The 24351-nt window shown below is 60.3% G+C and overlaps 1 protein-coding gene and 1 long non-coding RNA gene across 7 annotated transcripts in view; one reads left to right on the forward strand and one right to left on the reverse strand.

Moving 5' to 3' along the window:
• The window catches only part of KCNQ1 (potassium voltage-gated channel subfamily Q member 1), a 402294-nt gene extending 392599 nt beyond the window's left edge, over window positions 1–9695 (forward strand). For 2 of the 6 annotated variants that reach the window (XM_055355159.2, XM_055355160.2), the window contains exon 15: window positions 8467–9686. In XM_055355159.2, coding sequence (XP_055211134.1) covers window positions 8467–8703 — 237 coding nt within the window. In that variant the 3' untranslated portion in view covers window positions 8704–9686. Of the gene's footprint in view, window positions 1–8466 lie in introns of all 6 variants that reach the window. The other 4 variants (XM_055355158.2, XM_063710884.1, XM_004050446.5 and 1 more) reach the window with 2 other exon arrangements.
• On the reverse strand, window positions 875–23546 carry LOC109028929 (uncharacterized). Its single transcript, XR_002007960.4, has 4 exons — window positions 23453–23546; window positions 22324–22845; window positions 20079–20272; window positions 875–1138 (listed from the first exon to the last, which is right to left on the reverse strand). It is a non-coding gene; the product is annotated as an uncharacterized lncRNA (long non-coding RNA).
• Window positions 23547–24351: the final 805 nt, after the last annotated feature.

A 24351-nucleotide genomic window follows, 5' to 3' on the forward strand; every position in this document is an offset into this window, starting at 1 on the left:
CCACTGACTCCCTCCATGACCTCTGTCCCCACCCTGAAGTTGACATGAATGTCCGCACGGAGCAGCCTCTGCAGGTCTGTGAGGCTGTGGATGTGACAGCTCTGGCTCTGGCACAAACGTCAGCCCCAACCCAGATGCAGGGAGGGAGGTGGCTGCGTGTCCAGGAGCATGGGGCCATGTGGCACCGGCTCATGTCAGCAGACACGGCACACATAGACCCCTGGGGGCTATGACGAGGTGAGGGCCGAGCCGAGGGAGAATCCAGGAAGGCGTGCGGGCCGAGAGGAAGAGAAGGGAGGCTCTGGTGGCTGGAGCCAGCTGGGGGAGGGAAGGCAGCAGGGGCTGGGATCCCTCAGCCCCCACAGCCGTGGTGCGGACTTTGTTGTTTGCTCAGAGTACAAAGAAGAGGCCTTCTCCGGGTTCTTAGCAGACGAGCGAGACCTCTCCGACCAGGGAGACAAGAGGGGAGGTTATGAGGTCACCTGGGAGAGGGTGGGTTCCAGCTCCCCTTGCCACTCCCCGACTGGATGCCAGAACGAGCCTGTCGTCTTTCACCTCCAGACAGCAGGGCCCTGGCTCCCAGTATCTATCAAAGCATGTACAAGAGCGGTCGCTAGGGCAGTTCTGCGTAGACGCCAAAGTACAGGAAGACGTGCAGGAACTTTGTGCCGTCGACCCTTGAACAATGCAGGGTTGGGGCACCGACCCCCAAACTGCCCAGTCAAAAACCCATGTATAACTAACTTTTGACTCTCCAGAAACTTCACTAATAGCCTCCTGTTGACTGGAGGCCCTACCAATAACATAATCAATGAAGACATATGTTGTATTACGATAAAGTAAGCTAGAGAAAAATGTCATTAAGACAACCATGAGGAAGAGAAAAGATATTCATTCAGCATAAGCAGACCATTGTAAAGGTCTTCATCCTCATCATCTTCACGCTGAGTCAGCTGGGGAGGAGGAGGGGTGGCTCTTACTGTCTCGGGTGACAGAGGAGGAAGAAAATCCACTTAGAAGTGCACCCGCGCGGCTCAAACTCGTGTTGTTCAGGGTCGATGATACACAAAAAGGACATTCTAATCCGGTGGGGAAAAGGTCCATCATTCCATAAGTGGTGGGGTATCAACAGGATAACCTGCAAAAGTAAGTCTGTAGGTCAGAAATCAATCCCATACGATTCAAAGATTTAGGGGTAAAACACAAATCAAAAAAGTATTAGGAAAAAAGATTTTGGCGTCGGAATGGAGGAGGCCCTTCCAAGCACGCACAGGATGAGAAGGCATAAAGGAAAAGATGGATGGCTTTGACCACGTGAAAAAGTGAAAACATAAGTAAGACCTCTGTGTGGCAAAACAAAAAAATAATACATGCCATAAACCCATACACGAGACAAATAGCACCCTAGGGAAAAACATGTGTGATGTGTACTTGACATCTTTCTTAACATAGAGTCCTTACAAATCAATGAACATGAAAAGGCCCAGTCCCAGCCTCAGCTTCTCTGCTCAGCACCCACCCTGGGAGGGAGTGGGCTTGGGGGGCTTCTACCCCCCGCACTCCAGCCTTGGGGCCCCAGGAAATTGGCCGGGGCCTCACTTACTAATTCATTGTGCAGCACCGACTCTACCCTCCCTGTATTTACTGGGCACCTTCTAGGCTCCAGGCTCTGGGAGACTGTCTGGGGTTAAGACGGTGACCGCCTGGCCTAGAGCTGGGCCTCCAGCTGGTGGCAAAACACCAAGCAAGGAGATCAATAAACCAGGACATTTCACGGAGTGGTGAAGGCTTAGAGGAACATGGGGAGAGATGAGACGAGGAGGCCGCCCAGGATTTTGAGCTAAGGTTGCAAAGCAGCAGAGGACAGCGTTCCAAGCAGAGGGAACAGTGGGTGCAAAGGCCCCAGGGCCCAATTGAGATGGGCGCTCAGATCAACATGGGCGTGCTCAGTGCTGGAGAGGGGCCAGCGGAGGAGACACCTCTGGGGGCACTGCAAAAGGAGACTGGATTTTACTCCCAGTCCAGTGGGAATTCTGCAGAAGGATTTGGCCCAGGCTGGGAGGGAAGGCTCAGCCTGGCTGTTGCCTGGAACAAGCGGGGAACAGGTTGGGGGCATAGCCAGGCAGTGAGGTGGTTGTGACAGTCCAGGCAGAAGATGCTGCCAGCCTGGGCAAGGGGCATGGGGGGCAGGCTCAGAGCACATGCTCCAGGCCAGAGAGCCACAGACACCAGGTGCACACCAGGGACCCTGGGTAGTTGGTCGTGCCCTGTGGATACAGGATTTGGGCCGGCTTGGGAGGAATCTGAGCTCCCGCTGGGACACGCTGAGCTGTGGGGCTGTTGGCCTGCTGGCCTTGGAGCCCCTGGAGAGAGCAAATAGCTGACGGAGACATCCTAGCCGAGGTCCCAGGAAGGGAACGAGGGTCGTGTGGTGATGATCTTGAGATATCCCCCACAGTGGTCAGCCAGGGACATGGCGCCCCTGAGGCCCTTGGGGGGCCAAGCATCCGTCAGTGGGCAGAGGCTGGCAAAAGTGGATGTCAGCAGTAGGGGGAAGGGTCTTTCACCATCTTGGCCCTCTCTCAGAGGGAGGCAACCCCGCTCCTGGCGGGTGGTCAGTGAGGGCCAGCCAGGCAGCGGCAGCCCCAGGAAGGGTGTTGGGGTGGTGCTGACCAGGCCTCTGCCGCATGGTTGTGCTGTGCCGAGGACCCGCTGAGGACATAACTGACCATGAGCGGTGTGGGTCCCCAGCCGCAGCAGAGCTTCCTCTGGCTGCTCGGCAGACAACAGTGAGACACCAGGGACAGAGACAAGGTTGAGGATTTGGTCTGCAGCCTCTGAGCGGACACACTCACCCTCAGTGCCTGCCAGTTCAGCCCCACCACAGGCGCCAGTCCCGAGCCTGAGCAACGGGGCTGCCACGACGCTCGACTCTCTGGGCCAAGACTCACACCCAGCCTGGACACTGCCCGGGTGAAGGGCTCTGGGGGACAGGGGGAGCAGCTGGTATGTGTGTGACCAAGGGTCCCAGACTCAGTGCCATCTGTCTCCCCATTAGGAGAGGACGCCTGGTACCTGCCCAAGCACCCAAGCCATGGGAGTTGCTGCTTGCTCTCCACGCAGCTTTGTCCCAGCAGCACCCCCAACTCCTGTGATGGGTTGCAGGGGGTGCTCACCTCTGTGGCACACACAAAGGCCCAGGGGCCTGGGGGTGCAGGCAGGTGCACTCCAACCCTTGGGCAGCCCAGAGAACAACCTAATGGAAAGTGAAGGGAATTGTGCAAGATCGTGTGCAGGGTGGTTCCTGCCTTCTTGCACGCACAGTCTCCCACACTCATACAGCCACAGGTTCGTACGAGGTACACATGTGCGGGCTCACCTAGCACATGTGCACACCTAGCCTCCCGTGTGCACAGCAATGCTCCTTTGGCCTCAGGCCACAGGCATACATGTGCGACTGTACGTGCACTCTAGGAATCCCTAATGATCATGGTCATCGGGTGGCTCGCAGTGCACTGAGCACCACGCTCTGTCCCTGGCGTCTTCATGCCTCAGTCCACTTGATCCCCTCAGCATCCTCCTGGGGAAGGTGCTACAGCTGCCCTGTTTTATAGGCAGGGAAACTGAGGTTCAGAGAAGCAAAGTGACTTGCCCAAGGTCACCCGGCCAGGAAGCGGCAGAGGCAGGATCTGACCCCAGACCCGCTGCGGCACACGCACGCCTGCCTGCACGCTCCCGTGAGGAGGTGCTGTGTGCCCAAGGCCCTGCTGCGGTGTGGGGGGTTCTGAGGCCATCTCCCACTGGCCACAGCACAGCAAGCTCCAGCAGGGCAGCTGCCCCAGGGCCTGGCGGTAAAACCTCAGCAGCGAGAAACGCGGTCGACTTTTGTCCAAGAACTGAAGCACTAAAGCAAAGTCAAACACAATCGCTCCATGCCCTGCCATGAACCGCGACCTTACCATGTGCTGTGACCTATTGCCACTTGTGCCCGGCTCCGCACAGAGGCCGGGTCTGACATCCGATTGCTCAGAGCCTGGTATGAAACATTCTAGGTACCACCCTGAGAGTGGCTTAGTAACTGCTGGTTCCTCAGGACAGACAGGAGGAAGGCCAAGGTGACCTTTGCCCTGCGACCCTACAGAGGGCCCTGGGGAGGCCCTGCCTGGTCTCTAGACATTGCCCAACAAGGATGCTAGAAGGAGCAGTGAGTTTTCTGCCTCCTGGGGAACTGCAGCTCAGGCAGAGAACAGGACCCCCACCCTGGGAGCAGCGGGTGTGCCCGGCCTCTCCCGCCTGTCCCTGGCCAGTCTGCCATTCACGAGGCCAGGGCCTTTGGCGGTCCTAGGCGGGGATCAAGGCCGGGCAGGTTCTGCAAAAATTTCCCTTGAAAGACTCTTTTTCAAGATTTTCTTTTGAAAACAAATTCATAACCACATCAAACAGGAATCCCCGTTGCCTTGGGTTTGATCGCCGGCCGCCCGGGGCTCTCTAACTAGCTGTTATTCTAATTGCTTTTTTCTCTTCCGAGGGCTGCATAGGTCTCTTATGGTTATTAATTTGGTGAGTGCAGGCCGGGCACAAAGCAGCTTTTGTCTGCCTTGCCTTTTAATCACTATCAAATTGCAAATAATGGCGGAGGCTGAGATCCCCAAAATTGATCTGTCCCAGCAGTTCTTGGGGAACCGGCCCCAGTGCCTAGAGCATGCACTGCCTTCCCCGAGGGTGGCAGCTCCCCGATGGCACCTGCCCGGATGCACCTCCGCATGGGTGGGGTCTGGCCTCGGCCATGCGAGGTGCTTCTCAGGCTCCTCCATCGCCAAAAAAACCAAACGTGCCAGCGAGATGAAGGCACCCTGCCTGCAGAGTGGTGGGGTGGGACTCTTCAGGGACGCGTGCTGTGACAAGTGCTTGAGTCAGAGCTAAGACTCTGGGGCTGCCGAGGAGCCACCTGTAGCCCAGGCCTGGGCCCTTCCCACAAGGGGGGCAGCAGCATGATGCATCAGACTGTGGACCCGCCCTGGGCATCCAGCCCACATCCTGGCCCACCCCCGGGGCCTCTGTCACCAGCAGCTGGGATGATGAGAGCATGTCTCTGGGGCCAGAGACCCTAGCCAGTCCCTCAAAGCCCCAGTTGGCACAGGCAGCAGTTGAGGTGAGCTTGGGACCAGCCAGAGCCAGGCATGGGCTGACGCTGGCCCAGGCAGCTTCAGGGAGCCCTTCAGTGTCAGTCGGAGGCAAGCTCGGCCCTGTGGCTGCCTCCCGACCCCAAAGGTGGCTGAGTGCCTCTCTACACGGTGCCGGGACTCCCTGCCGGGAGGAGCTGTCACCAAAGTGGCTCAGGACCGAGCGCCGGCTCCAGCCACACCCTCAGCCTGCACAGCCTGCCTGCGGCCCTGACACCCACTGTCTCCTTCTGTCCCAAGAATCCCCTGTGAAGGCCTCCACACCCATTAGCACATGTGGGACTTGGACAGATGTTCAAGTGCCATAAAGTGAAAATTTATGAAACCACAAATGTTCATCTGTGATGTATTTGGTGCTTTAATTAATGCCAAACCAATTGATACCCAAGCTGGGGCCTGCACAGTTAGTGACAGTAAGCCACGCAGGGCAAACCTCGTTCCACGCTACCAGCATGCAGGGCCCAGGGAGCTGAGGTGAGCCCTAGGACACAAGCCCGGGCTTTGCCCTCAAAGACCCAGGCTGGCTGCACCTTTGATCTGCTATGCTCTCGTAGGTCTCTGGGCCTCAGTTTCCTCATGTGCACCCTGAAGGCTGAGCGACCTCCCATGACCCCTGCCAGGCATGAGCAGGTCATGGGACTGAGAGGGCTGGTCCTGCCGGCAGCAGGAGCCACGGGGGTCAGGGTGTGGGTGAACAAGAACGAGACCTCAGGCCAGTCCCCCTCCCAGAGGCCCCGCCCCACCCTGCCCTCTGCTTTCACCGGCTCCCTACCTGACACACTGCGTCCCCCCATATGGCAACTCCGTGGTCTCGAGATGGAGCCTTGGGGTGGGAGCTGTGGAGACAGGATGGGAGACATGGCACTCTCAGCCAGTGACTCTGACCCTCTTTCCCTGGGCCTCAGTGTCTGCATCTGTGGGATGGAGTGTGGGCCTCTGTGGCTCGTCCCCAAGTGGCTTTGCAGAGCACTGAAGTGCTGGCGGGTCCTTGGGTGTAAGAGACCCTGGTGGATGGCCCTGGGCCCCTGCCCCTGCCAAACCACAGAAGTCCTGCACCCCTTTCCTCCATAGTCTGGGCCTCGCATCAGGTTTATCTGGGAAAAATAAAACATGGGGCTCCCTCTGGCCTGGACTGTCAGACCTCGGATGTACACCTACCCTTGTGCTCGGGACAGTTGGGTCTCAGACTCACCCCATACCTGCAAGGCAGAACCACAGGGGAGCCAGGGAGCCTCCACACTGTAGCCCCCACCACCCAGGGCTGGAAGTGGGTCCCCTGGGCTCCTGCTCTGGGCAGGGCACAGTCCCACCTCCCAGGTGGAGGCTGCCCACCTAGCCCTCTAGACAGACGCTCGGCCCCACTCAGGCAGGCGCCCCCCTCTCATCTCAGCCTCTCACAGCACCCTGTTGGCCGCCTCTTCCTTAGCCTGCTCAGCCTCCGTGGTAGGTGCTGTGGGTGACGACCACAGCACCCAGCATTTGAAGCTGGCCCGGGTCCATCCAGACCCTAGCAAACTGGTTGCTCCCTCTCTGGCCATCCAGGGGCTTGTGCCCACGTCACCCAGCAGCATCTTCCCTGGGGTGGTCTCACCCGCACAGAACCCAGCCCTGGCCCACACCTCGCCCCAAGCCTATCTAGCTGGATCAGCAGTGGGGCCGGGCGCATGAGGGACCAGGCCTGCCCGGCGCAGCCTAGGGTGCAGACCCCTGGAGTGCATGGCCAGGTGGACCGGGCCAGCTCCCGCCTGCTGCCTGTGCTTAGGGCCAGTGGTTGACGTTGCTGTGGCTGAGTCATCTTCGTGCCTTTCTCTGGAGCCATAATGTTTCCCTGAAGCAGCTCTGCTGTTCAGCCCTTATCGCGTGCTGATCTGTTTGCCCCTCCCCCGCCACTTCTAGGTCTTTCCAGGCCTCCAGGTACCCACGGTGGGGGAGGGTCTACTTCATTCTCCAAGAGCATACTGAGGGGCTCTCCTGCAAGAACACCGCAGGCTGAAGGACCAGCCCTGTCTCCTGTGGCCACCAACAGAGCTGTGCGCCCTCCCCGAACCCTCACTCATGCTGGGGCCCCCAGGTCCAACCTCCTAGGGAGAGGGGTCCCCAACCTGGACTCCCTCACCTGCCCTAGTCTGCCCCTGGGGTTGGCCCTGCTCCACCCAGCACCTGCTCTGAGGGTGCCGGCCTGTCGGCCAGGGCCTTCCAGTCTCCCCATCAAGGCTGGATGGCCACTTCCCACCCGGGGTGGGCTCCAGCCTCATTCCCCAGTGGTGCTGTCCATCCAAGGAGCTCTCAGACCACCTGGCTCTCCACTCGTTTGGGGCTTCTCTGCTGCCTCCGCAGCACTGCAAGGCCTCTGAGCACCTACTCTCTGTGCGGGGTGCATTTCGGGTTCTGTCCTGCATTGACCTCCCTGCCGGCTTTGCAGGGCAGCCATCCTGGCACATAGCTCACTGCAGAACCCACCCCTGAGAAGGTGGAGGCCACATGGCTAGCCAGAGGGCACGCTCTAGGGCACTGCTCTGACCACAGAATGTGGGTGCAGATGGTGTCTGGGAAAATAGTGGTGTCCCCGCCAGGTTAAAGACATGGCATAATGGTTCCTGGGGGATGACAAAAAAACCCACCCCCACCCCCTTGCAGAAAGCATCACAGAGGCACAAGCCCTGTGCCCTGCAAGCCCCTCCTGGAAGTGGCCCAGCAGGGGCATCCCCTGCACACCCAGGCAAAGCCCAAGGCCTCTGCCTCCTCAACCACCCCAGGCCCTGCCCATGAGCCAGCCTTGCTGAACTCTGCCCTCTGTCCAGTTCTCCTCCAGACACAGTAGACATAGCCCCCAGCCTTTCTTGACCCTTAACCCAAATGTCCCCAAGCCTGGCCTCAAGAAGCCAAAGGCTGCCGCAAACCCAAATATTTCAGGTCCGGGTCCCTGGTGCAGACCCTGCCATGCGGGGATGTGGCACAGAAGGCCGGCCAGCCTGGGGAGCAGAGGAGGAGGAGAGGAGAGCTCCTAACCCTGAGCCTGAATGCCTGTGGACACATACAGGGACTCCCAGCACGCACGGGATGGACTCCAATGGGCACACATGCACATTCCTTGCACACACACAGGCGCGACCGAGGGCCTTGCAGACATAGGGTGCACACGTGCGTGCCGCCTGCATACAGCACGCACTTGCAGAGACGGTTGGCACCTTCCCTTCCCCGGCCCCAAACCTGGGCCCTGAGGCTGTCTGCACACCTGGGTGCTTCCCACCACTGACTCTCTCGTCTGCCTTTGTCCCCACAGGTGACACAGCTGGACCAGAGGCTGGCACTCATCACTGACATGCTTCACCAGCTGCTCTCCTTGCACGGTGGCAGCACCCCCGGCAGCGGCAGCCCCCCCAGAGAGGGCGGGGCCCACATCACCCAGCCCTGCAGCAGTGGCGGCTCTGTCGACCCTGAGCTCTTCCTGCCCAGCAACACCCTGCCCACCTACGAGCAGCTGACCGTGCCCAGGAGGGGCCCCGATGAGGGGTCCTGAGGAGGGGTTGGGGCTGGGGGATGGGCCTGAGAGAGAGGGGAGGCCAAGAGTGGCCCCACCTGGCTCTCTCTGAAGGTGGCCACCTGCTAAAAGGCCCAGAGAGAAGAGCCCCACTCTCAGAGGCCCCAGTGCCCCATGGACCATGCTGTCTGGCACAGCCTGAGCTTGGGGGCTCAGCAAGGCCACCTCTTCCTGGCCAGTGTGGGGGCCCCGTCTCAGGTCTGAGTTGTTACCCCTAGCGCCCTGGCCCCCACATGGTGATGTTGACATCACTGGCATGGTGGTTGGGACCCAGTAGCAGGGCACCGGGCCTGGCCCATGTATGGCCAGGAAGTAGCACAGGCTGAGTGCAGGCCCACCCTGCTTGGCCCAGGGGGCTTCCTGAGGGGAGACAGAGCAACCCCTGGGCCCCAGCCTCAAATCCAGGACCCTGCCAGGCACAGGCAGGGCAGGACCAGCCCACGCTGACTACAGGGCTGCCGGCAATAAAAGCCCAGGATCCCATTTGGAGGCCCTGGGCCTGGCTCCCTCACTCTCAGGAAATGCTAACCCATGGGCAGGAGACTGTGGAGACTGCTCCTGAGCCCCCAGCTTCCAGCAGGAGGGACAGTCTCACCATTTCCCCAGGGCACGTGGTTGAGTGGGGGGAACGCCCACTTCCCTGGGTTAGACTGCCAGCTCTTCCTAGCTGGAGAGGAGCCCCGCCTCTCCGACCCTGAGCCCGCTGTGCGTGGGGCTCCCGCCTCCAACCCCTCGCCCAGTCCCAGCAGCCAGCCAAACACACAGAAGGGGACTGCCACCTCCCCTTGCCAGCTGCTGAGCCGCAGAGAAGTGACGGTTCCTACACAGGACAGGGGTTCCTTCTGGGCATTACGTCGCATAGAAATCAATAATTTGTGGTGATTTGGATCTGTGTTTTAATGAGTTTCACGGTGTGATTTTGATTATTAATTGTGCAAGCTTTTCCTAATAAACGTGGAGAATCACAGGCTGCGCTGGGCACTGCTCTCACCTTGGTTCCTGGGGCATCCATGGGGTCTCTGGGACAACCTGGGGCTCAGCCTCTACATCCCTGGCCAGCTCCCACCGATGCCTGCAGGCCTCTGGGTTGCTTCCTCCCCAGGAGACCCCCACCCACGGACAGGACCCCTGCAGTTTCCCTGGAAGCAGTGCCCAGGTGGCTGTGGAATAGGAACGCTATGTCCGTGTACTGAGGAGTAGGTCAGGGTTCAAAGGGTTCAGAGGGGCTGCAAGATGCCATCAAAGGCTCCAGCTCAGCAATGTCGCTCCTGTACTGGGCCCTGGGCTGGCCCTGGCCATGAAGTACAGTCACAGTGTGGTCACTGCCTGTCTTCCAGCAGACTCTATGCCCTTGGGGCAGATGGGCTCTGTCTGCCCCTCCCAGGCCAGGGTGGCCCTTCACCAAGGACCCACATGCTCCACTCTGGGAGCAGGCCCCACCCAGGCCCTCTCCCCAGGATACCAAAGGCTAGACTCTGGAGGGGGTGTGGTACAAGGAAGGCCTGGGGCCCCTGAGGCTCCCATATGCTCACCCCTGTCCTCCTCCGGGCCTCTATTTCCCCATTGGTAACACGATGCTCCCTTAGCCTGTCCAGTTCTCTGAGTGGGACAGAGGGGCCACCACCCTGCTCGCCCTGACCCTGTTCCTGCAGCTTTCTGTGAGGCCCGCCTCTCCTAAGGTCGAAAGAGTGCCTCACTGTCGGCACAGACACACTCAACCGGGGCACGTGCATCTGCTGTGCCCACACCTCAGCTATTGAACCGTTTCTCAGTCCTTCAGGACCGCAGCTGCCTTCTGTCCTCTTTCCAGAGCCCATCCCGAAGTCTCAGGATATCAGGGCTTGGGGCATCTGAGATATCAAGGATGGGGCTGTCCTGAGTCCACTGGGGGCAGGAGGCGGCCAGCAGCAGGTGGCAGGGACAGGGGCCCCAGGTTTCTGTGTGGAGTAGGGGTGGAAGCCCTTGGAAAGGCCCTGGGTCCCACCTGGTGCCAAGCCCACTGGGCCTGCGCCCCCAACCCATGGGTCTTGGCATCTGGCCTGGCCAGCACTGACCGGGATGGACGAGGTGGAGGGGCAGCACGGGGCTTCCCAGGCTTCCCTGGCCTGCACCCCCCTGGGAGGAGCGGGAGCAGCAGTTACTGAAAGGCAGGAACTGTTGTTTCCTTGTTGGGTAAATATTTGTGGAAACCCGGGGATGCCGGCCGGAAAGCAGGGCCCTCCACAGCGCCCAGGCCCCACAGCCCCGGCTGCCCACCCCGGGACCCTGGCCCACAGGGAGATCCGTGGGGCCGCCCATCTGGGCCGGGCGCGGCCCCGGCACCCAGCCCGCCTTGTTGTCCGTATTATGGACTGCGCACAAAGTGCCCGAGGACTCCTCTCCTGGACGGGCCATTGCAGCCCTCTCGGGTGTGAAATGCAATTTACCTGAAATAAAGCCCAATTATGGAATTAGCTAATTAAAGCCATGGCGGAGGCTGGGCCTGGCCGGCCGAGTGCTCAATGCCCGCCGGTGCCCGTGGACTGAGGGAACAGATGGTGCCTCGGCCCGCCGTGCCGGCCGCATTCCTTCACTCTGTCCCCCGATAAGTGACCTAGACAGCACACGACCATCTGGTGTGTGGCACGTCCTGCAGGCCCCGGACAATGGCCCGGCAGACCTCTCCGTGAGAGGGCCGTCGCCCGGGCAACGGTGGCATGTGCAGCCCCGACCCATTCACGGCCCCTCCCGCAGCCCCTTTCTTCGGGCCCTTTGTGGCCTCACTGCGGCTGCCTGGCTGCTCTGGCTGAGGATAGCCATGAGTGTTTGTCCGCAGAGCTGGCCTTTGTCTCCAAATTGGGCTCCCTTATTGAGGTCCTCGGGGTCCAATGGGTGCCAGGAGCATCTGCTGGGGGTGACTGGGGGAGGGGCTGCTCCTGCTTCCTGGGGCACCCACCTCCTCTGCCAGGCTCTCCTCCCCCGTCGCCTGCCCCCAGATGTCCCCTCGTGGGTGCTGGGCGTGGCTGTGGGGAAGCCCGTCTCTAGGGCTGGCATTGGCCAAGCCCGAGGTTCTCCCGTCTTCGGGGCAGGGGGCCAGGAGGAGGAGGAGGAGGAGGAGGCAAGGGTGGGGCCGACCTGCAGCCCCTCAGCTCCCACCCCAGTCCTGTCTGCGAAATGGGGAACAGTAAAAGTGCCCCCTGGAAGGGGCGTACGGGGCAGGGGCTTGATGGAGGTGAGACATGTGAGCTGTGGGCCTAGGCCAGGCACACAGTAGGTGCTTAATAAAGGAAGCCAAACAAACCACCTGGGTGGGTGATACTGGGCTCTGCCTCCTTGCTGCACTCCTGCCTGTCTCCTCGGAGCTCCTGAGGCCCCTCCTGCATCTAGCCTTACCCCACCAAGCTCCCTGCCCCTCGGTGCCAGGGAGAGCTGTCCAAACCCAAGCTGGCAGTTCCCCATCCTGCTCTCAAGCCGACCGTGACTCCCCACTGCTGAGTGGGCCTGTGAGGCCCCACAGGCTGCAACCCTGCCACTCACCCTGGGCATCCCCCGCCATGAGCCCAGCTTCCCTATCCTCACCCTGTACTTGACGTTCAGCCCCCCTCCCTACTCAGGACCTCCTTTGAGCACCATCTTGGCAGGCAGTCCCCCACCAGCGTGGTGGTCAGGAGTCAGGCCCACCACTGGGAGAGGGGCTGTGCTGGGCCTTTGAGGCCCCAAAAAGGAGCCGGGGCTGGCAGTGCCTAGTACAAGCCTGGCCCCAGCTGGGTGCTCAGGAAGTGCCAGTTAAATTAAGGAATAAAATGAAAATTTGGAAGGAGGCTGCCCAGTGCTGCACGTGCAGCAGAGGTACCAGGACCCAAGCAGGGCATCACCAGGCGTCCCTCCAATGGACAGGAGAGGGGTCCACACCCTGCGCCCTGAAGGAGGGATCAGGCCAGGCGTTTTGATCTGGGGCAGCCAGACAGCTGGGGGAAGGAGCAGGAAGGCAGACAAGAGCCAGGGCTCCTGGGGCCACCACACAGCACCCCCATCTCCAGGGGATTTACTGAGTCACCTGCAGGAATGAGGACGACCCTTTCTCAACTATATCAGGTCCCTAATTTGGAGTGCTCATCTGAGCTGTGCCAAAGCCTGCTCCCCCCAGCACAGCCCTCCAGGCTCTAGGACCCAGGGGTTCCTTGCAAATTTTTTTTTTTTTTTTTTTTTTTTTTTTTTTTTTTTTTTGAGACGGTGTCTCACTCTGTCTCTCAGGCTGGAGTGCAGTGGCACGATCTCAGCTCACTGCAAGCTCCACCTCCCGCCATTCTCCTGCCTCAGCCTCCCGAGTAGCTGGGACTACAGGCGCCCACCACAACGCCCGGCTAATTTTTTTTTGTATTTTTAGTAGAGATGGGGTTTAACCATGTCAGCCAGGATGGTCTCGATCTCCTGACCTCGTGATCCGCCCGCCTCAGCCTCCCAAAGCGCTGGGATTACAGGAGTGAGCCACCGCGCCCGGCCTCCTTGGGGATCTTAAGCGTGTCTCAGCCTCACCATTCTCGGCCCCCAACGGCACCAACCCCGCTCTTGCCTCTGGCCCTATTCTTGTGGCCCTGGAGGGCCAGCTAGTTGGGAGATCAGGCCTGTGGCCTGTGTCTCAGCACCCTTCACCTTTCCTGTCCCCACCCAGGTCAGCCAGGGTCCCAGGCAGCTAGGCCTGGAGGATGCTTGGGGCAGCCAAAGCCAAACAGAGCTTCAGTTTCCACTGGCCTCTGAGTGCAGACAGCCGGGCCAGGGCCCCCTGGAAGCTGACAGGTCCCACCCCGGCCCTTCCCAACTCCACTGTGGAGCCTTGGTGAGGAAGCCTAGAGGGCCCTCAGCCGGGCAGTGCAGGAGGGCTGGGGGCTGCCACCCCAGCCCAAGGCCTTAGAGGCCAGGGCCCCAGCCTGTCCCACCCAGGCACTGGCTGGGTAATAGGAGGCGGGGCATCCACTCTGACCTCAAGATCCTTCTCCCTCAGTAGGTCCTGCCATGACCTCCTGGCCCTCCTCTTCAGCACCCCGTACCAGGCCTCCTACAACTCCCCTCCCCTACAGCCCCTACAACTCAAGGCACCTGAGTGAGGCAGAGGGTAGAGGAGATGGACAGCCTGGCCCAGGGCAGCCCTGCTGGACTCCAGGAGATGCTTGGGCCCGCTCCCCACTCTTCCTTCTAGACCCTCACCCATGGCTCCCAGAGGGGACGAGGCCGCCCTTAATTCCCAGAGCCAAGCCCAGCCCCACCGCCCACCTATCCCCAGGCTTGGGTCTCGCACACGTACAGGCAGCGAGCCCGAGGCCCAGGAAGACATAAGCCGGGCCCAGAGGTGGCTGTGGATGGCTTAGTGGACAGAATCCATCCTGGTGCCTTCTGGGGCCTCAAACACACAGCTCCTTCCACTCCCTGGGAGTGGCCCCAAGGTGCAGGGGTGGGGGTGTCGAGATGGAGTCCACGGCTTGTCACTTGGGCACAGTGATCCCCACCTGCATGACCCATGACCCTGGAAACCCCCCCCACCTTCTCCTCTCCCCACTGCCGGCCCCTCCACAACATTCCCCGTGACATGCTCCTTTCCAGCCTGCAGGACGCATGGGGTCTTTCTGTGGCATTGCAGCTGAGCAGCATCAGGGCAGAAGGTGCAGGCTCTGGGAACCAGGCTCACAGCTTCATCTCCCTCCTGGGCCTGCGCCCTGGGAAGCCGGTGGCAGCGGCAAACCCACGGCGAGGAGTTAATAGGTGCCCGAGGACAGAGGAGACTCATGCTGAGGGGAGAGACCCCAGAGCAAAAAGGCCTCAGAGCTCGTGATGCCCCCCACCCGGTACAGACCGGGAGACCAAGGCCGGGGGAAGGCCGGGCCTGTGCTGCACCTGTTTGTGTGACTTTGCATTGGAAAAGCCCCAGAGAAGAATTGGGACTTCCACAGCAGAGAAGTCGGTAGCTCAGCCAGGAAGCCACAGGGCAGGAATGAACTGACTGGCTGAAAGCAAGAGCTGGCCTTGCCAGACCTTGGGCCGGAGAGGCCAGATCTGAGGAAGAGACGTTCAAAATTCCAGGGTGGTCTGAGCACAGCTCCTCTGCTGGCCCACACAGTCCAAGAAGCCACAAAGCACTGTGCCTGCCTGATACAGCCAAGGGTCAGGTGGGCCTTCAGAACACACCGACTGGCTCCAAGAAGGCTGCTGTTGCACCTGCCACACAGAAAATCTCAAACTTCCCAGTTGGATCCTCAAGAAACTCTGTTACAGCCTGACCGCAAATGTGATTCACCAAACCCCACTGAATTGACTTTTGGTTGTTTCTTAGCCACATCCCTCCCCTGGCCAACCCTGACACACACCTACACACACCTGCACACACACACACCTACACACATACCTACACATACACCTACCCTACAAACCTGCACACACAATACACACATACTTACACACCTACACCCCTACACACACACCTACATACCTACACCCCTACACACACCCACACACCTACACCCCTACACACACCTACACACATACCTACACACACATCTACAAACTTGCACATGCAATACACACACACACCCACACCCCTACACACCGACACCGCTACCCACACACATCTACACACCTACACCCCTACACACACACATCTACACACCTACACTCCTATACACCTACACACCTACACACACAATCTACACCCCTACACACCGACACTGCTACCCACACACATCTACACACCTACACCCCTACACACCTACACCCCTACACACACACCTACACACCTACACTCATACACACCTTCACACCTACACAATCTACACACCTACACCCCTACACCGCTACACACACCTACACCTACATACCTACACCCCTACACACACCTACACACACCATCTACACCCCTACACACCTACACACCTACACACCTACACAATCTACACACCTACACCCCTACACACCGACACCGCTACACACACCTACACACCTACACCCCTACACACACCCACACACCTACACACCTACACCCCTACACACACCTACACACACATCTACAAACTTGCACATGCAATACACACACACACACCCACACACACATCTACACACCTACACTCCTACACACCTACACACCTACACTCCTACACACCGACACCGCTACACACACACATACCTACAGCACAAGAACTGCCTCCACTGTGTGTGTGGCGCTAGGCAGTGGGGATGAAGGAAAAGCTGAAGCCAGAAGCCAGGGATCCCCTCATTCACAGCCTGGCTCAGCCCCTCTCTCAGGTGCCCTGGGGCAGGAGCCAGGCTTCTCTGAGTTTCAGTCGCTCACTGCAACCACAGCTCCACAGAACTGACCCCAGGACCCTCAGTGGAAGAGAAGATATTGCAAAAGCCGGCACAAACACAACACCAAGCAGCAATGACAGAGCTCACTGCGCTCAGGGAGAACCGTGTACTGACGTCCTCTTCAGCCCAGCAACCTGGAGCTTTAACACACAAACAGCTCCTGAGACAGATGTCTCCGCAGCAAATCCACCCACGGGACACTTCTGCCAGGCAGAGCCTGAGTCAGCACAGGTGACCAGAGAGGGAAGGGCCCCAAATGCCATCCAGTTCTCCCAGAACAGCCGAGGGAGGTCACAAGTGGCCCAGGTGCCATGGGGAAGAGTGGCCCCATAGCAAGGCCAGGATGCCGCTGGTGTCAGAAGCCCCCCGAGCACCCAGAGGGGCCAGAGGACCTGTGGGAGGAGCCTTCAGGTGGGCACTCAGGGAGCACTCACCCCAACTGTGCCCCCAGCCACCCCCAGAAGGCCTGGCCGGAAGCATCTCTGCCAGGGACAATGGGGGCAATGGGCTACAGGCGGACCGGCCAGGCTCTGGAAGAGGAGGCTCCAGCTGGGAGAGGCCACAACCCCGGGGTGGGGCCCCCCCAAGGCACTTGAGGGTGGAAATGTGCAGGCCCTGAGTGTTGATGGGCCTGGCCTGGGCCGACCCCAGAGACTCCAGCAGAGGCCCAGGGAGCTGGACCGTAGCATCGCCCAGGGAAAGGGCCCGTCCTGGGGGTGGGCAGGAGGCTGCTTGAGAAAGGGTTCTAAAGAGGGGTTGTCAGGGTGGTGGTGAATGCCATTAAGTAATTTCAAAGGGTCTTAATCAAATCCCCTCTCGGTCCATGAGATCATGTCAAAGGACTCTGGAGAGGAAAAGAGGGGCAGACACTTCCCGTGCGTCTTCCACCTGACTGGCTGGCCCTGCGGCGTGGGGGCCTGCGGGCTCTCGCTCCGCCTGTAACTCCGTTTTTGACCCCAGCCAAGCCTGTCTCCTCTCTGGGACTCCACCTCATCCTTGGGGTGAGCCCACACTGCCCAGTTCAGGGAGCAGGCACCACCTCAGAGGGGGTCTGCAAGGGAAACGTCTCATCTCACCGCTTTAGGAGGAGGCCTCAGCGGCATCTCCAAACCATCAACGCCGCTGCTGAGAACCACCACTTACAGAAGGGGAAACTGAGGCATAGAAGAGCCACAGGATGCGGAGGCGCTTTCACAGCTTCCAGAGCCTGAATTTCCTGGGAACTTGGGCCTGGTGCTTGACCGTGCATTGCCTTGGTTTCTCATCTATCAAACAGGCTGAGACCACATCCTACCTCACATGGTTAGGGTGGGCTGTGAGCCAGGCAACGCAGCACATGTGATAGGTGCTTCCAGAATGTTCTACGGTGACATCTCAAGCCCACAGTCCTCAATGCTCCTGTTGGGCTCCTTCAGAATCCCCCCAGATGCCCCACATCATCTGCCTTGGACTTTTTTTTTTTTTTTTTTTTTAGAGACAGGGTCTCAGTCCGTTACCCAGGCTGGAGTACACTGGCCTGATCACAGCTCACTGCAGCCTTGATCTCCTAGGCTCAAGTGATCCTCCCACCTCAGCCTCCCAAGAAGTGGGGACTACAGTACACCACCACGCCTGGCTACTTTTGTTTAATTTTTTGTAGAGACAGAGTCTTGCTGTGTTGCCCAGGCTGGTCTCAAACTCTTGGGCTCAAGTGATCCTCCCACCTCGGCCTTCCAAAGCACTGCGGGTGTGAGCCACCGCTCCCAGCCGCCTTGGGCATTTTTTCAAAGTATAGACACAAAACCTTCGTATTGTGTGTTCCCAAATGTCCCACAGCCGTAGGCTGGACAAAGCAGGGCCGTTCACCCCCGCCACAGCCACACACCTCTCCCACCTGGGTAGCTAACCTGCAAGTGCTAAGGGCTCTGAAACCACACAGCAGCTGCCTGCGATCCGAATTGTTCTGCAGCTGTCTGTCCTCACCCACCTGATGCTATGGAACCCATCTGTGGAGACCTTCCTGATCTCCTGACCTTCTGCAAACAGTTTCTCAGACAGCTGTGACCTAACTGTGTCCAGCCTCCCTATGCAAATGGAAATTCACCCATTCTGGGTTGAGCTGAGATTCAAACTCACACCCAGCCACCCCACATGCACCCTAAGAGCCAAAATCACTCTCCCAGAGCTGTTCCCGGCCCCATCGAGCAGGTGCACGGGCAACAGTCCGGGCTCAGAAGCTGCCTCCTCTCGGGCTCCCAGGCCCGGCCACTCCTCTGACTCCGCTGGCTACGACCACTGTTCTGGGGCAAAGACAGCCAGGTGGGCATACCCAGGTTGGGGGCTGTGGATGGAACAAATGAACCAGTGAAAGCTGGGAACACTCCCAGGAAGAGGGCTTTGTGTGCCCCCAGCCCTGGCCTCACCCCTTCCCTGGCCCTGGGATGAGGAGAGTCACCCCACAGAGGCCTTCCAGTGCAAGTGCCAGCCGGGGCCCCTCATCGCCTACCTGATGCTACCATGCCTCCAGCTGATGGGACAGAAATGAGGCCCTGGAAGCTCAGCCCTCGTCCAAGGGCACCCAGTGACCAACCGCACCCGCTGGACTTCGAACTCGGAGCTGTGTGCCACCAGGAAGCCCCCTCACCCCCACCACTGAAGGAGCTCGAGAAACGCCAGATTATGCTGCTTTGGGATGCAGACCACCCGGAGCTGCGGGCAGGAGAGGAGGCCGCCAGGGGCATCGGCCCAGAAGGCCCCTCACCTCCTCCGCTGAGGGCTGCCCAGAGGCAACGTGGGTCCCAGAGGACTTTTCATCTGCATCTCGAGACCACCGTCACTCATGCTCCCTCCCTGGCCCTCCCACGACTGGTGCGGCCCCCAGCCCAGAAGCCCCAGCCCCTATTCCTCTCTGTGGTTGGGAGGACATATAAGCTTAAATCATCTTGCCCTTCTCTGGGTGTCACACTTTGTGGCCTTCCCTCGTACGTACATAATGAAAATTATTTCTTTCCTCCTGTTAATCTGCTCAATTTAACTCGTGGCCCAAAGAACAAGGGCGGGGGGGGGACATTTTCACTCCCTGCACCACCAGGAGCACCTGTGTCTCCGGAGGAGCGTGGGGGGGGGGGGAGACAATTTCACTCCCTGCACCACGAGGAGCACCTGTGCCTCCGGAGGAGCCAGCAGAGAGGGCCGGCCCCTGCCCTCATCTCAGCAGAACCCAGGCTGCGCTAGGGAGCAAAGAGGCCAGTGGGGGGTCAGTCCCCAGCCCCCTGGTGCCAAGAACACACTCCTCCCTCCCTCCCCCATGGCCCCCCTGCCACCATCCTTGAGGTGAAGCAGGCAGAACTGTGTCCTGAAAATGCTCCACAGCCCCCGCGTGTGTCCAGGTGGCTTCAGTTACCCGGCGCCTGGCTGGCCCAGCCTCCAGAGAGCCCTGCCAAGGCCTGGCACCGCTGTCCCGAGCGGCCCCTCTTGCCGCCAGCGAGCCCAAGAGGCCTCAGGGCACAGGCAGACTGCTTTCCCCTACGCGGACTGGCCCCTGCTCCCCGGGAAAAGGCTTCATTGTCTCCCACTCCCCGGCCACCGCCTGGCTCAGGAGACACGGGGGCTCCAAGCTGTGAGGTCACCCGGCCTCGCAGAATCCACCTGCAGCCGCACCAGTCCAGGAAACCAAATCCCAGCGGCAGATGACAGCCGAGGGTGGCAGGACAGAGTGCCCATTCAGCCTCCGCTGGAGCCGGCCTGGCCTGACCTGGCGGCCGCCTCCCCCACCTGGGCCCTCCGGCGCCTGAGCCCAGGCCTCACTTAGCCTCTGCTGACCAGAGAGAGGGCTGGGACGTGCCCCACCCTGGGGCACCCACAAGTGCGAGGATGGCTGGTGAAGGTGGCAGAGACCCTGCCCCACCACCAGGGCCTCCTGCAGCCCAGAGTGGGCTCAAGGGAGTCTCCAAGCCAAGCATTAACAGGGATGTCCTCTGAACTTGCCAAGCATTGCTGCCCCATCTTACACATGAGGAGCCTGAGGCTGGGAACCAACTCACCTTTCAGCTGGGTGCAGCCAAGCTGGAGCCTCGCTTCCTCAGGGGTCCCTCCTCAGTGAGCAGATGGAGAAGGTGGCCTGGAAGGGGCCCCAGGCTGCACAGCAGCCTGTAGGGAAGAGGAGACGGGCCAAGACATGGGGACACATGGACCCATTTCACAGACAGGCAGCTGAGGTGGCAGCCTCGGCAGCAAACTGACGAGAAGACACCAGGACAGCCCTTGCGTGAGTTGCATCGAAGACAGGAGACCCGCCCACCCTCCCCTCCCTACCATCCTGCAGGACCTGAGACCACCAGCCATAGCTGGTCCCTCATCGCCTCCCCCTATCCCCAGCCCTGGCGTCTGCATTTGGGCAAAGGCTGTGGAGGAAGAGGCTTTGGCTTTTTGGCCCTGGCTTCAGCCAAATCCCCCAAGCACCTAGTGGAGGAGAATGGCTGCACCTGGGAGCCACGTGGGCTCCATGGAGGCCCTAAAGAGACCAGGCCTCAGCCCCAGGTGAGGCTTAATACCCCCTCTCCAGGCAGAAAGTAACCATTTCTTTTCCAGTGGTTCTCCAGCTTAGGGTCTCCAGCCAGACTGGCCGCTTATGGGCCAGGTGTAAAGAGAGGGACAGAGGGGGCAGGGAAGCGCGAGTGTTCTCAGGCCACTGGGGCCTGTCCCCACCCACACCCAGTCATCAGCCCCAGGGACAGCCAGGCCCTCCGCAGTGTAGGGCACACCCCGATTCTGCAGCCGGGCCCCAGGGCCCAGTGCTTCCTCCAGGCTGCCCCAGGCTCCCTCCTGAGTGGCAGGCCCAGGCCCGGACTCTGGCCCCAACCCGCAGGCTCAGAGGCAGCCCTGCCTTCCACAGACCAGGCCACGAGTTGCCTGTCACTCAGCTCTTCTGCCTGGTTGGTCACACTGAAAAGAGCATCCCGTGGCTGGGAGGCATGGATATCGGCTCCAACTCAGCTCAGGAAGCAAGAGCTGGAAACCCAGGTGCAGGAGGCATCTCCAGGCCCGGCGCATCCTGTGGCAGCTGCCCCAGGTCCTCCCAAACGCCACCTGCCAAACTGGCCCTCCTCCCCATCTGGGTTTAGCAAACTCCTACTCATCCTCCAAAGCCCAGAGCAAAAGGGCTCCTCTTCCATGATGCTCCTCTTCCAAAAGCAGCCCAGGGTCTCCCCCACAGCACTCAGCGCCCACCGCAGACACTGTCTGTGTCCTTGAAGCTGATCTCCCTGCCAGACGGGCAGTGGCCCTCGAGGGCATTGCAAATGGGATGCCTGACAAGAAGAACCCTTGAGGATTAGGAAATAGGGGTCTGCTGGAAGCCAATGCAAGCTGGATCTGAGACCTCCTGAAGACAAAGCGCAGGGAGCTGTGCTCATGCTCACACTGGGCATGGGGTTCACACTGTCTGCTGAGGGCTGCTTCCCTGTCCTGGAGGATGGGAAGGACAGAGGGAAAAGAGGGGCTCACCCACATCCTGCTCTCTGCACAGTGCCCCCTCCAGCGCCTGTCCACACAGACCAGCCGCACTGCAGTCCCTCAGAAGCCCTAGGGTTCCACCCCATCTATGCACCCTCTCCCTGGGTTCATGCCTGCTCCCCTGAGCCCACCCCACCCATGCGCCTACTCCCCCCACAGCCCACCCATCCCCAGAACCGGCCTTGCCCACACGCCACAGCAGTATACTTTTGAAGGCAACACTGAAGGTGGGGAGTTTCTGAAATCCTCTGTGCTTCCATCTCCTCCATGGGAGCACCCCAAGATGTTGGGAGAGCGAGGTGCTGGTGCCCAGCCCAGCACAGATAGATGAGGCCACCGTCCAGTCTACTTCGTTTTTCCAGACATCTCACACCCATAACTGGCCTGAGGAACCTCATTCCAGCTTCCAAAGAACACGGAGTGCCAAGCACCACCACACCCCAGGCTCCACACCTCCCAGAACCCTTGTGGTAGGGGAAGGAGGGGGTTACTCTGCCCCATTTACCTAAGGGAAACTGTAAGGCCTGGATGGAGAAGTGCCCCCCCTCCAGCTCACACAGCTACCAGGCCAGAGACCTTTGCCCCACCACACATGTGTGGCCCACAGATGAGGCGGTGAGTCATTCAGCCACATCACAGACGGGAGATCTCCTGCCCCTTGGGAGGAGCTGGAGTCCCCACACCTGGGATCCAGTGCCAGGCTTTAGCACAGACCCCTGTGTGCCCACACCCACCCTGTCTGAAACCCCCATTAAGGGACTCGTGTTTACACACCGGTCCCTGAGTCCCCGATTTCTGAGAAAATTAATTGGCAGGGTAATTCTCACTAGAGTGTTGTTGACTTCTCCATTTGTAGCTTGCTCTTTCTGACAGTATCTGCACTGCAGAAGGAGAACCTGAAGAAGACCTCACCTGAGCTCCGAGGTATGGATTTCCGGGCAGATTTGAGACTTTGTGGCCCCTGCTAAGGGGATATAATTGAGGGTCCCCATAAATCATGACTCAGTCTATGAGGAACCAGCACCTAGCTGCATCCCCAGCCTCTTCCTTCCTCACACCCAAGCAAAACCCCAGGTTCCAGCCCCACCTAGCAGACTGCGGGCAGGCCATGGTCCGCCCTGCTCCATTCCAGACTCCACTCTGGCTTTTCTCCTTCAGGAAACCTCCTCATAACCCTCAGGCTGGGTCTGGGGCCCAGGCCCTACAGATGTGCTGGGTGCTGGTGCTGACAGACAGGACGGCAACCGTAGCTGGACCTCATCCTGGACAGCATCGCCACGACCCCCACTGGTCCACCTGGGAGAACAGAGACCCAGAGATAGCCACACACTGTCCTCTGTGCCCCTCATTGTCCCCCGGGCCTTCGGGGGTTCTGTGGGTGGCTACTGCAGTTTAATTTGGGCCACAACCCCTCATGAGCAGCCCAACGGCATGGGGGGCAGTTTGTAGGCACCCAGAGCCTGAGCAATGTGGCAGAAAGTCCAGGGGGCCTTCCAGGGGCCTCCAAGTGACCCAGGTATCTGGCAGAGCCCAGCTGGCCCCAGGGCTCCCAGTCCCGGCCTCCTGCTCCCCGGCCCATTGGCCCTGCCTGCAGCCTCAGTTGTACCAGCTGGGGAGTCCCAGATTTCCTGTACCACCACCCCACACACTTGGTCCCCTAAAGACCTGATCCTGAGCTCTTGCTAATCATCTGGTTGTCACCAAGCTGCCCCACAACCATTTTCAAAGAGTCCCTGATTTTTAAGGCCCATAAAACACTGTGAAATTGCCTTTTTCAAACATTGAGGGCATTAATGACCATGGCAAAAACAAAAACCTGTCCAGGTGGCCAGTTTTTAGTAGCTCCCAATACAAAATTGCCCCCACCACGCAGCCTCCACCTGTCCACGCCCCCTCCACTTACCCACCCCGAGGGATTCTAGCCAGGACCCCTGCGTCCTGAGAAATCCTTTCCAGGAGTAGGCTGAGGAATACCGGTCCAGAGGGGCGAGGACCGGATGGGGGCAGGGGTAGGGTTCGAGGGGCCAGGGTCCCAGGGGCTCTCCTGGAGGCTGCAGAAGGACCCAGCCTGGGTGGGGGGCTCCGACGCTCCACAGCCTGTCCTGGCCCGGCCAGGCCCGGCCCGGCCCCCTGCCCAGTCGCAGCACTGCCCGGCCCGACCCCCAGACCTTCGGGGTGCCCAGTCCGAGCCTGGGCCGCTAGGGGCCGCGGGCCTGGCGGGCGGGGCGGGGGCCGGGGTCGGGGGTCCGGCGAGCTTTAATGCGCGCACAAAGCCTCATTTGCAGGTCAATGCCGCGGCACACTCGCCTCTCCCCTCGCCCGGCGCCCTTTGTCCGGCCGCGCCCGCTCCTCGCGCCAGATGGCCGCGGAAATGCTAATTTCGGGCGCCCCTGCCCCCCCACCCCCGCGTTTAATTGCGCCCTTGCAGATGGGCCGCGAGTGTGCGCTTCATGCAGATGAGCGCGGCCTCGCCGCCTTCGGGCCCGCCGGGCCGGCCGCCTCGGACCTCCGGGAGCCGCGGCCGGGCGCGCTGGGGCCGTGGGCAGGGAGGGGGCCGCTGTCCCTCCACTAGACGCGCCGCCGGGCACGGGCGGGCACCCAGCGGCCCGGGCCCGGGAAGCGCGCTTCTCTCTTTTCATTTCTCCAAAATGGGATCTTAAGTGATTCTGAATGAAAACAAATTGGCCCGCTTTCTTCTCCAAACAGACGCGCGGCGCGGTGGGGGCGGCGGGCGCGGGCCCGGGGCGGCCCGGGCGGTGGGGTTGGCTCCGGGACCCCCTGCCCGGCCCGGCCCTCGCGCCT

The sequence above is a fragment of the Gorilla gorilla genome, chromosome 9, assembly GCF_029281585.2.
Source record: "Gorilla gorilla gorilla isolate KB3781 chromosome 9, NHGRI_mGorGor1-v2.1_pri, whole genome shotgun sequence".
Classification (NCBI taxonomy): domain Eukaryota; kingdom Metazoa; phylum Chordata; class Mammalia; order Primates; family Hominidae; genus Gorilla; species Gorilla gorilla.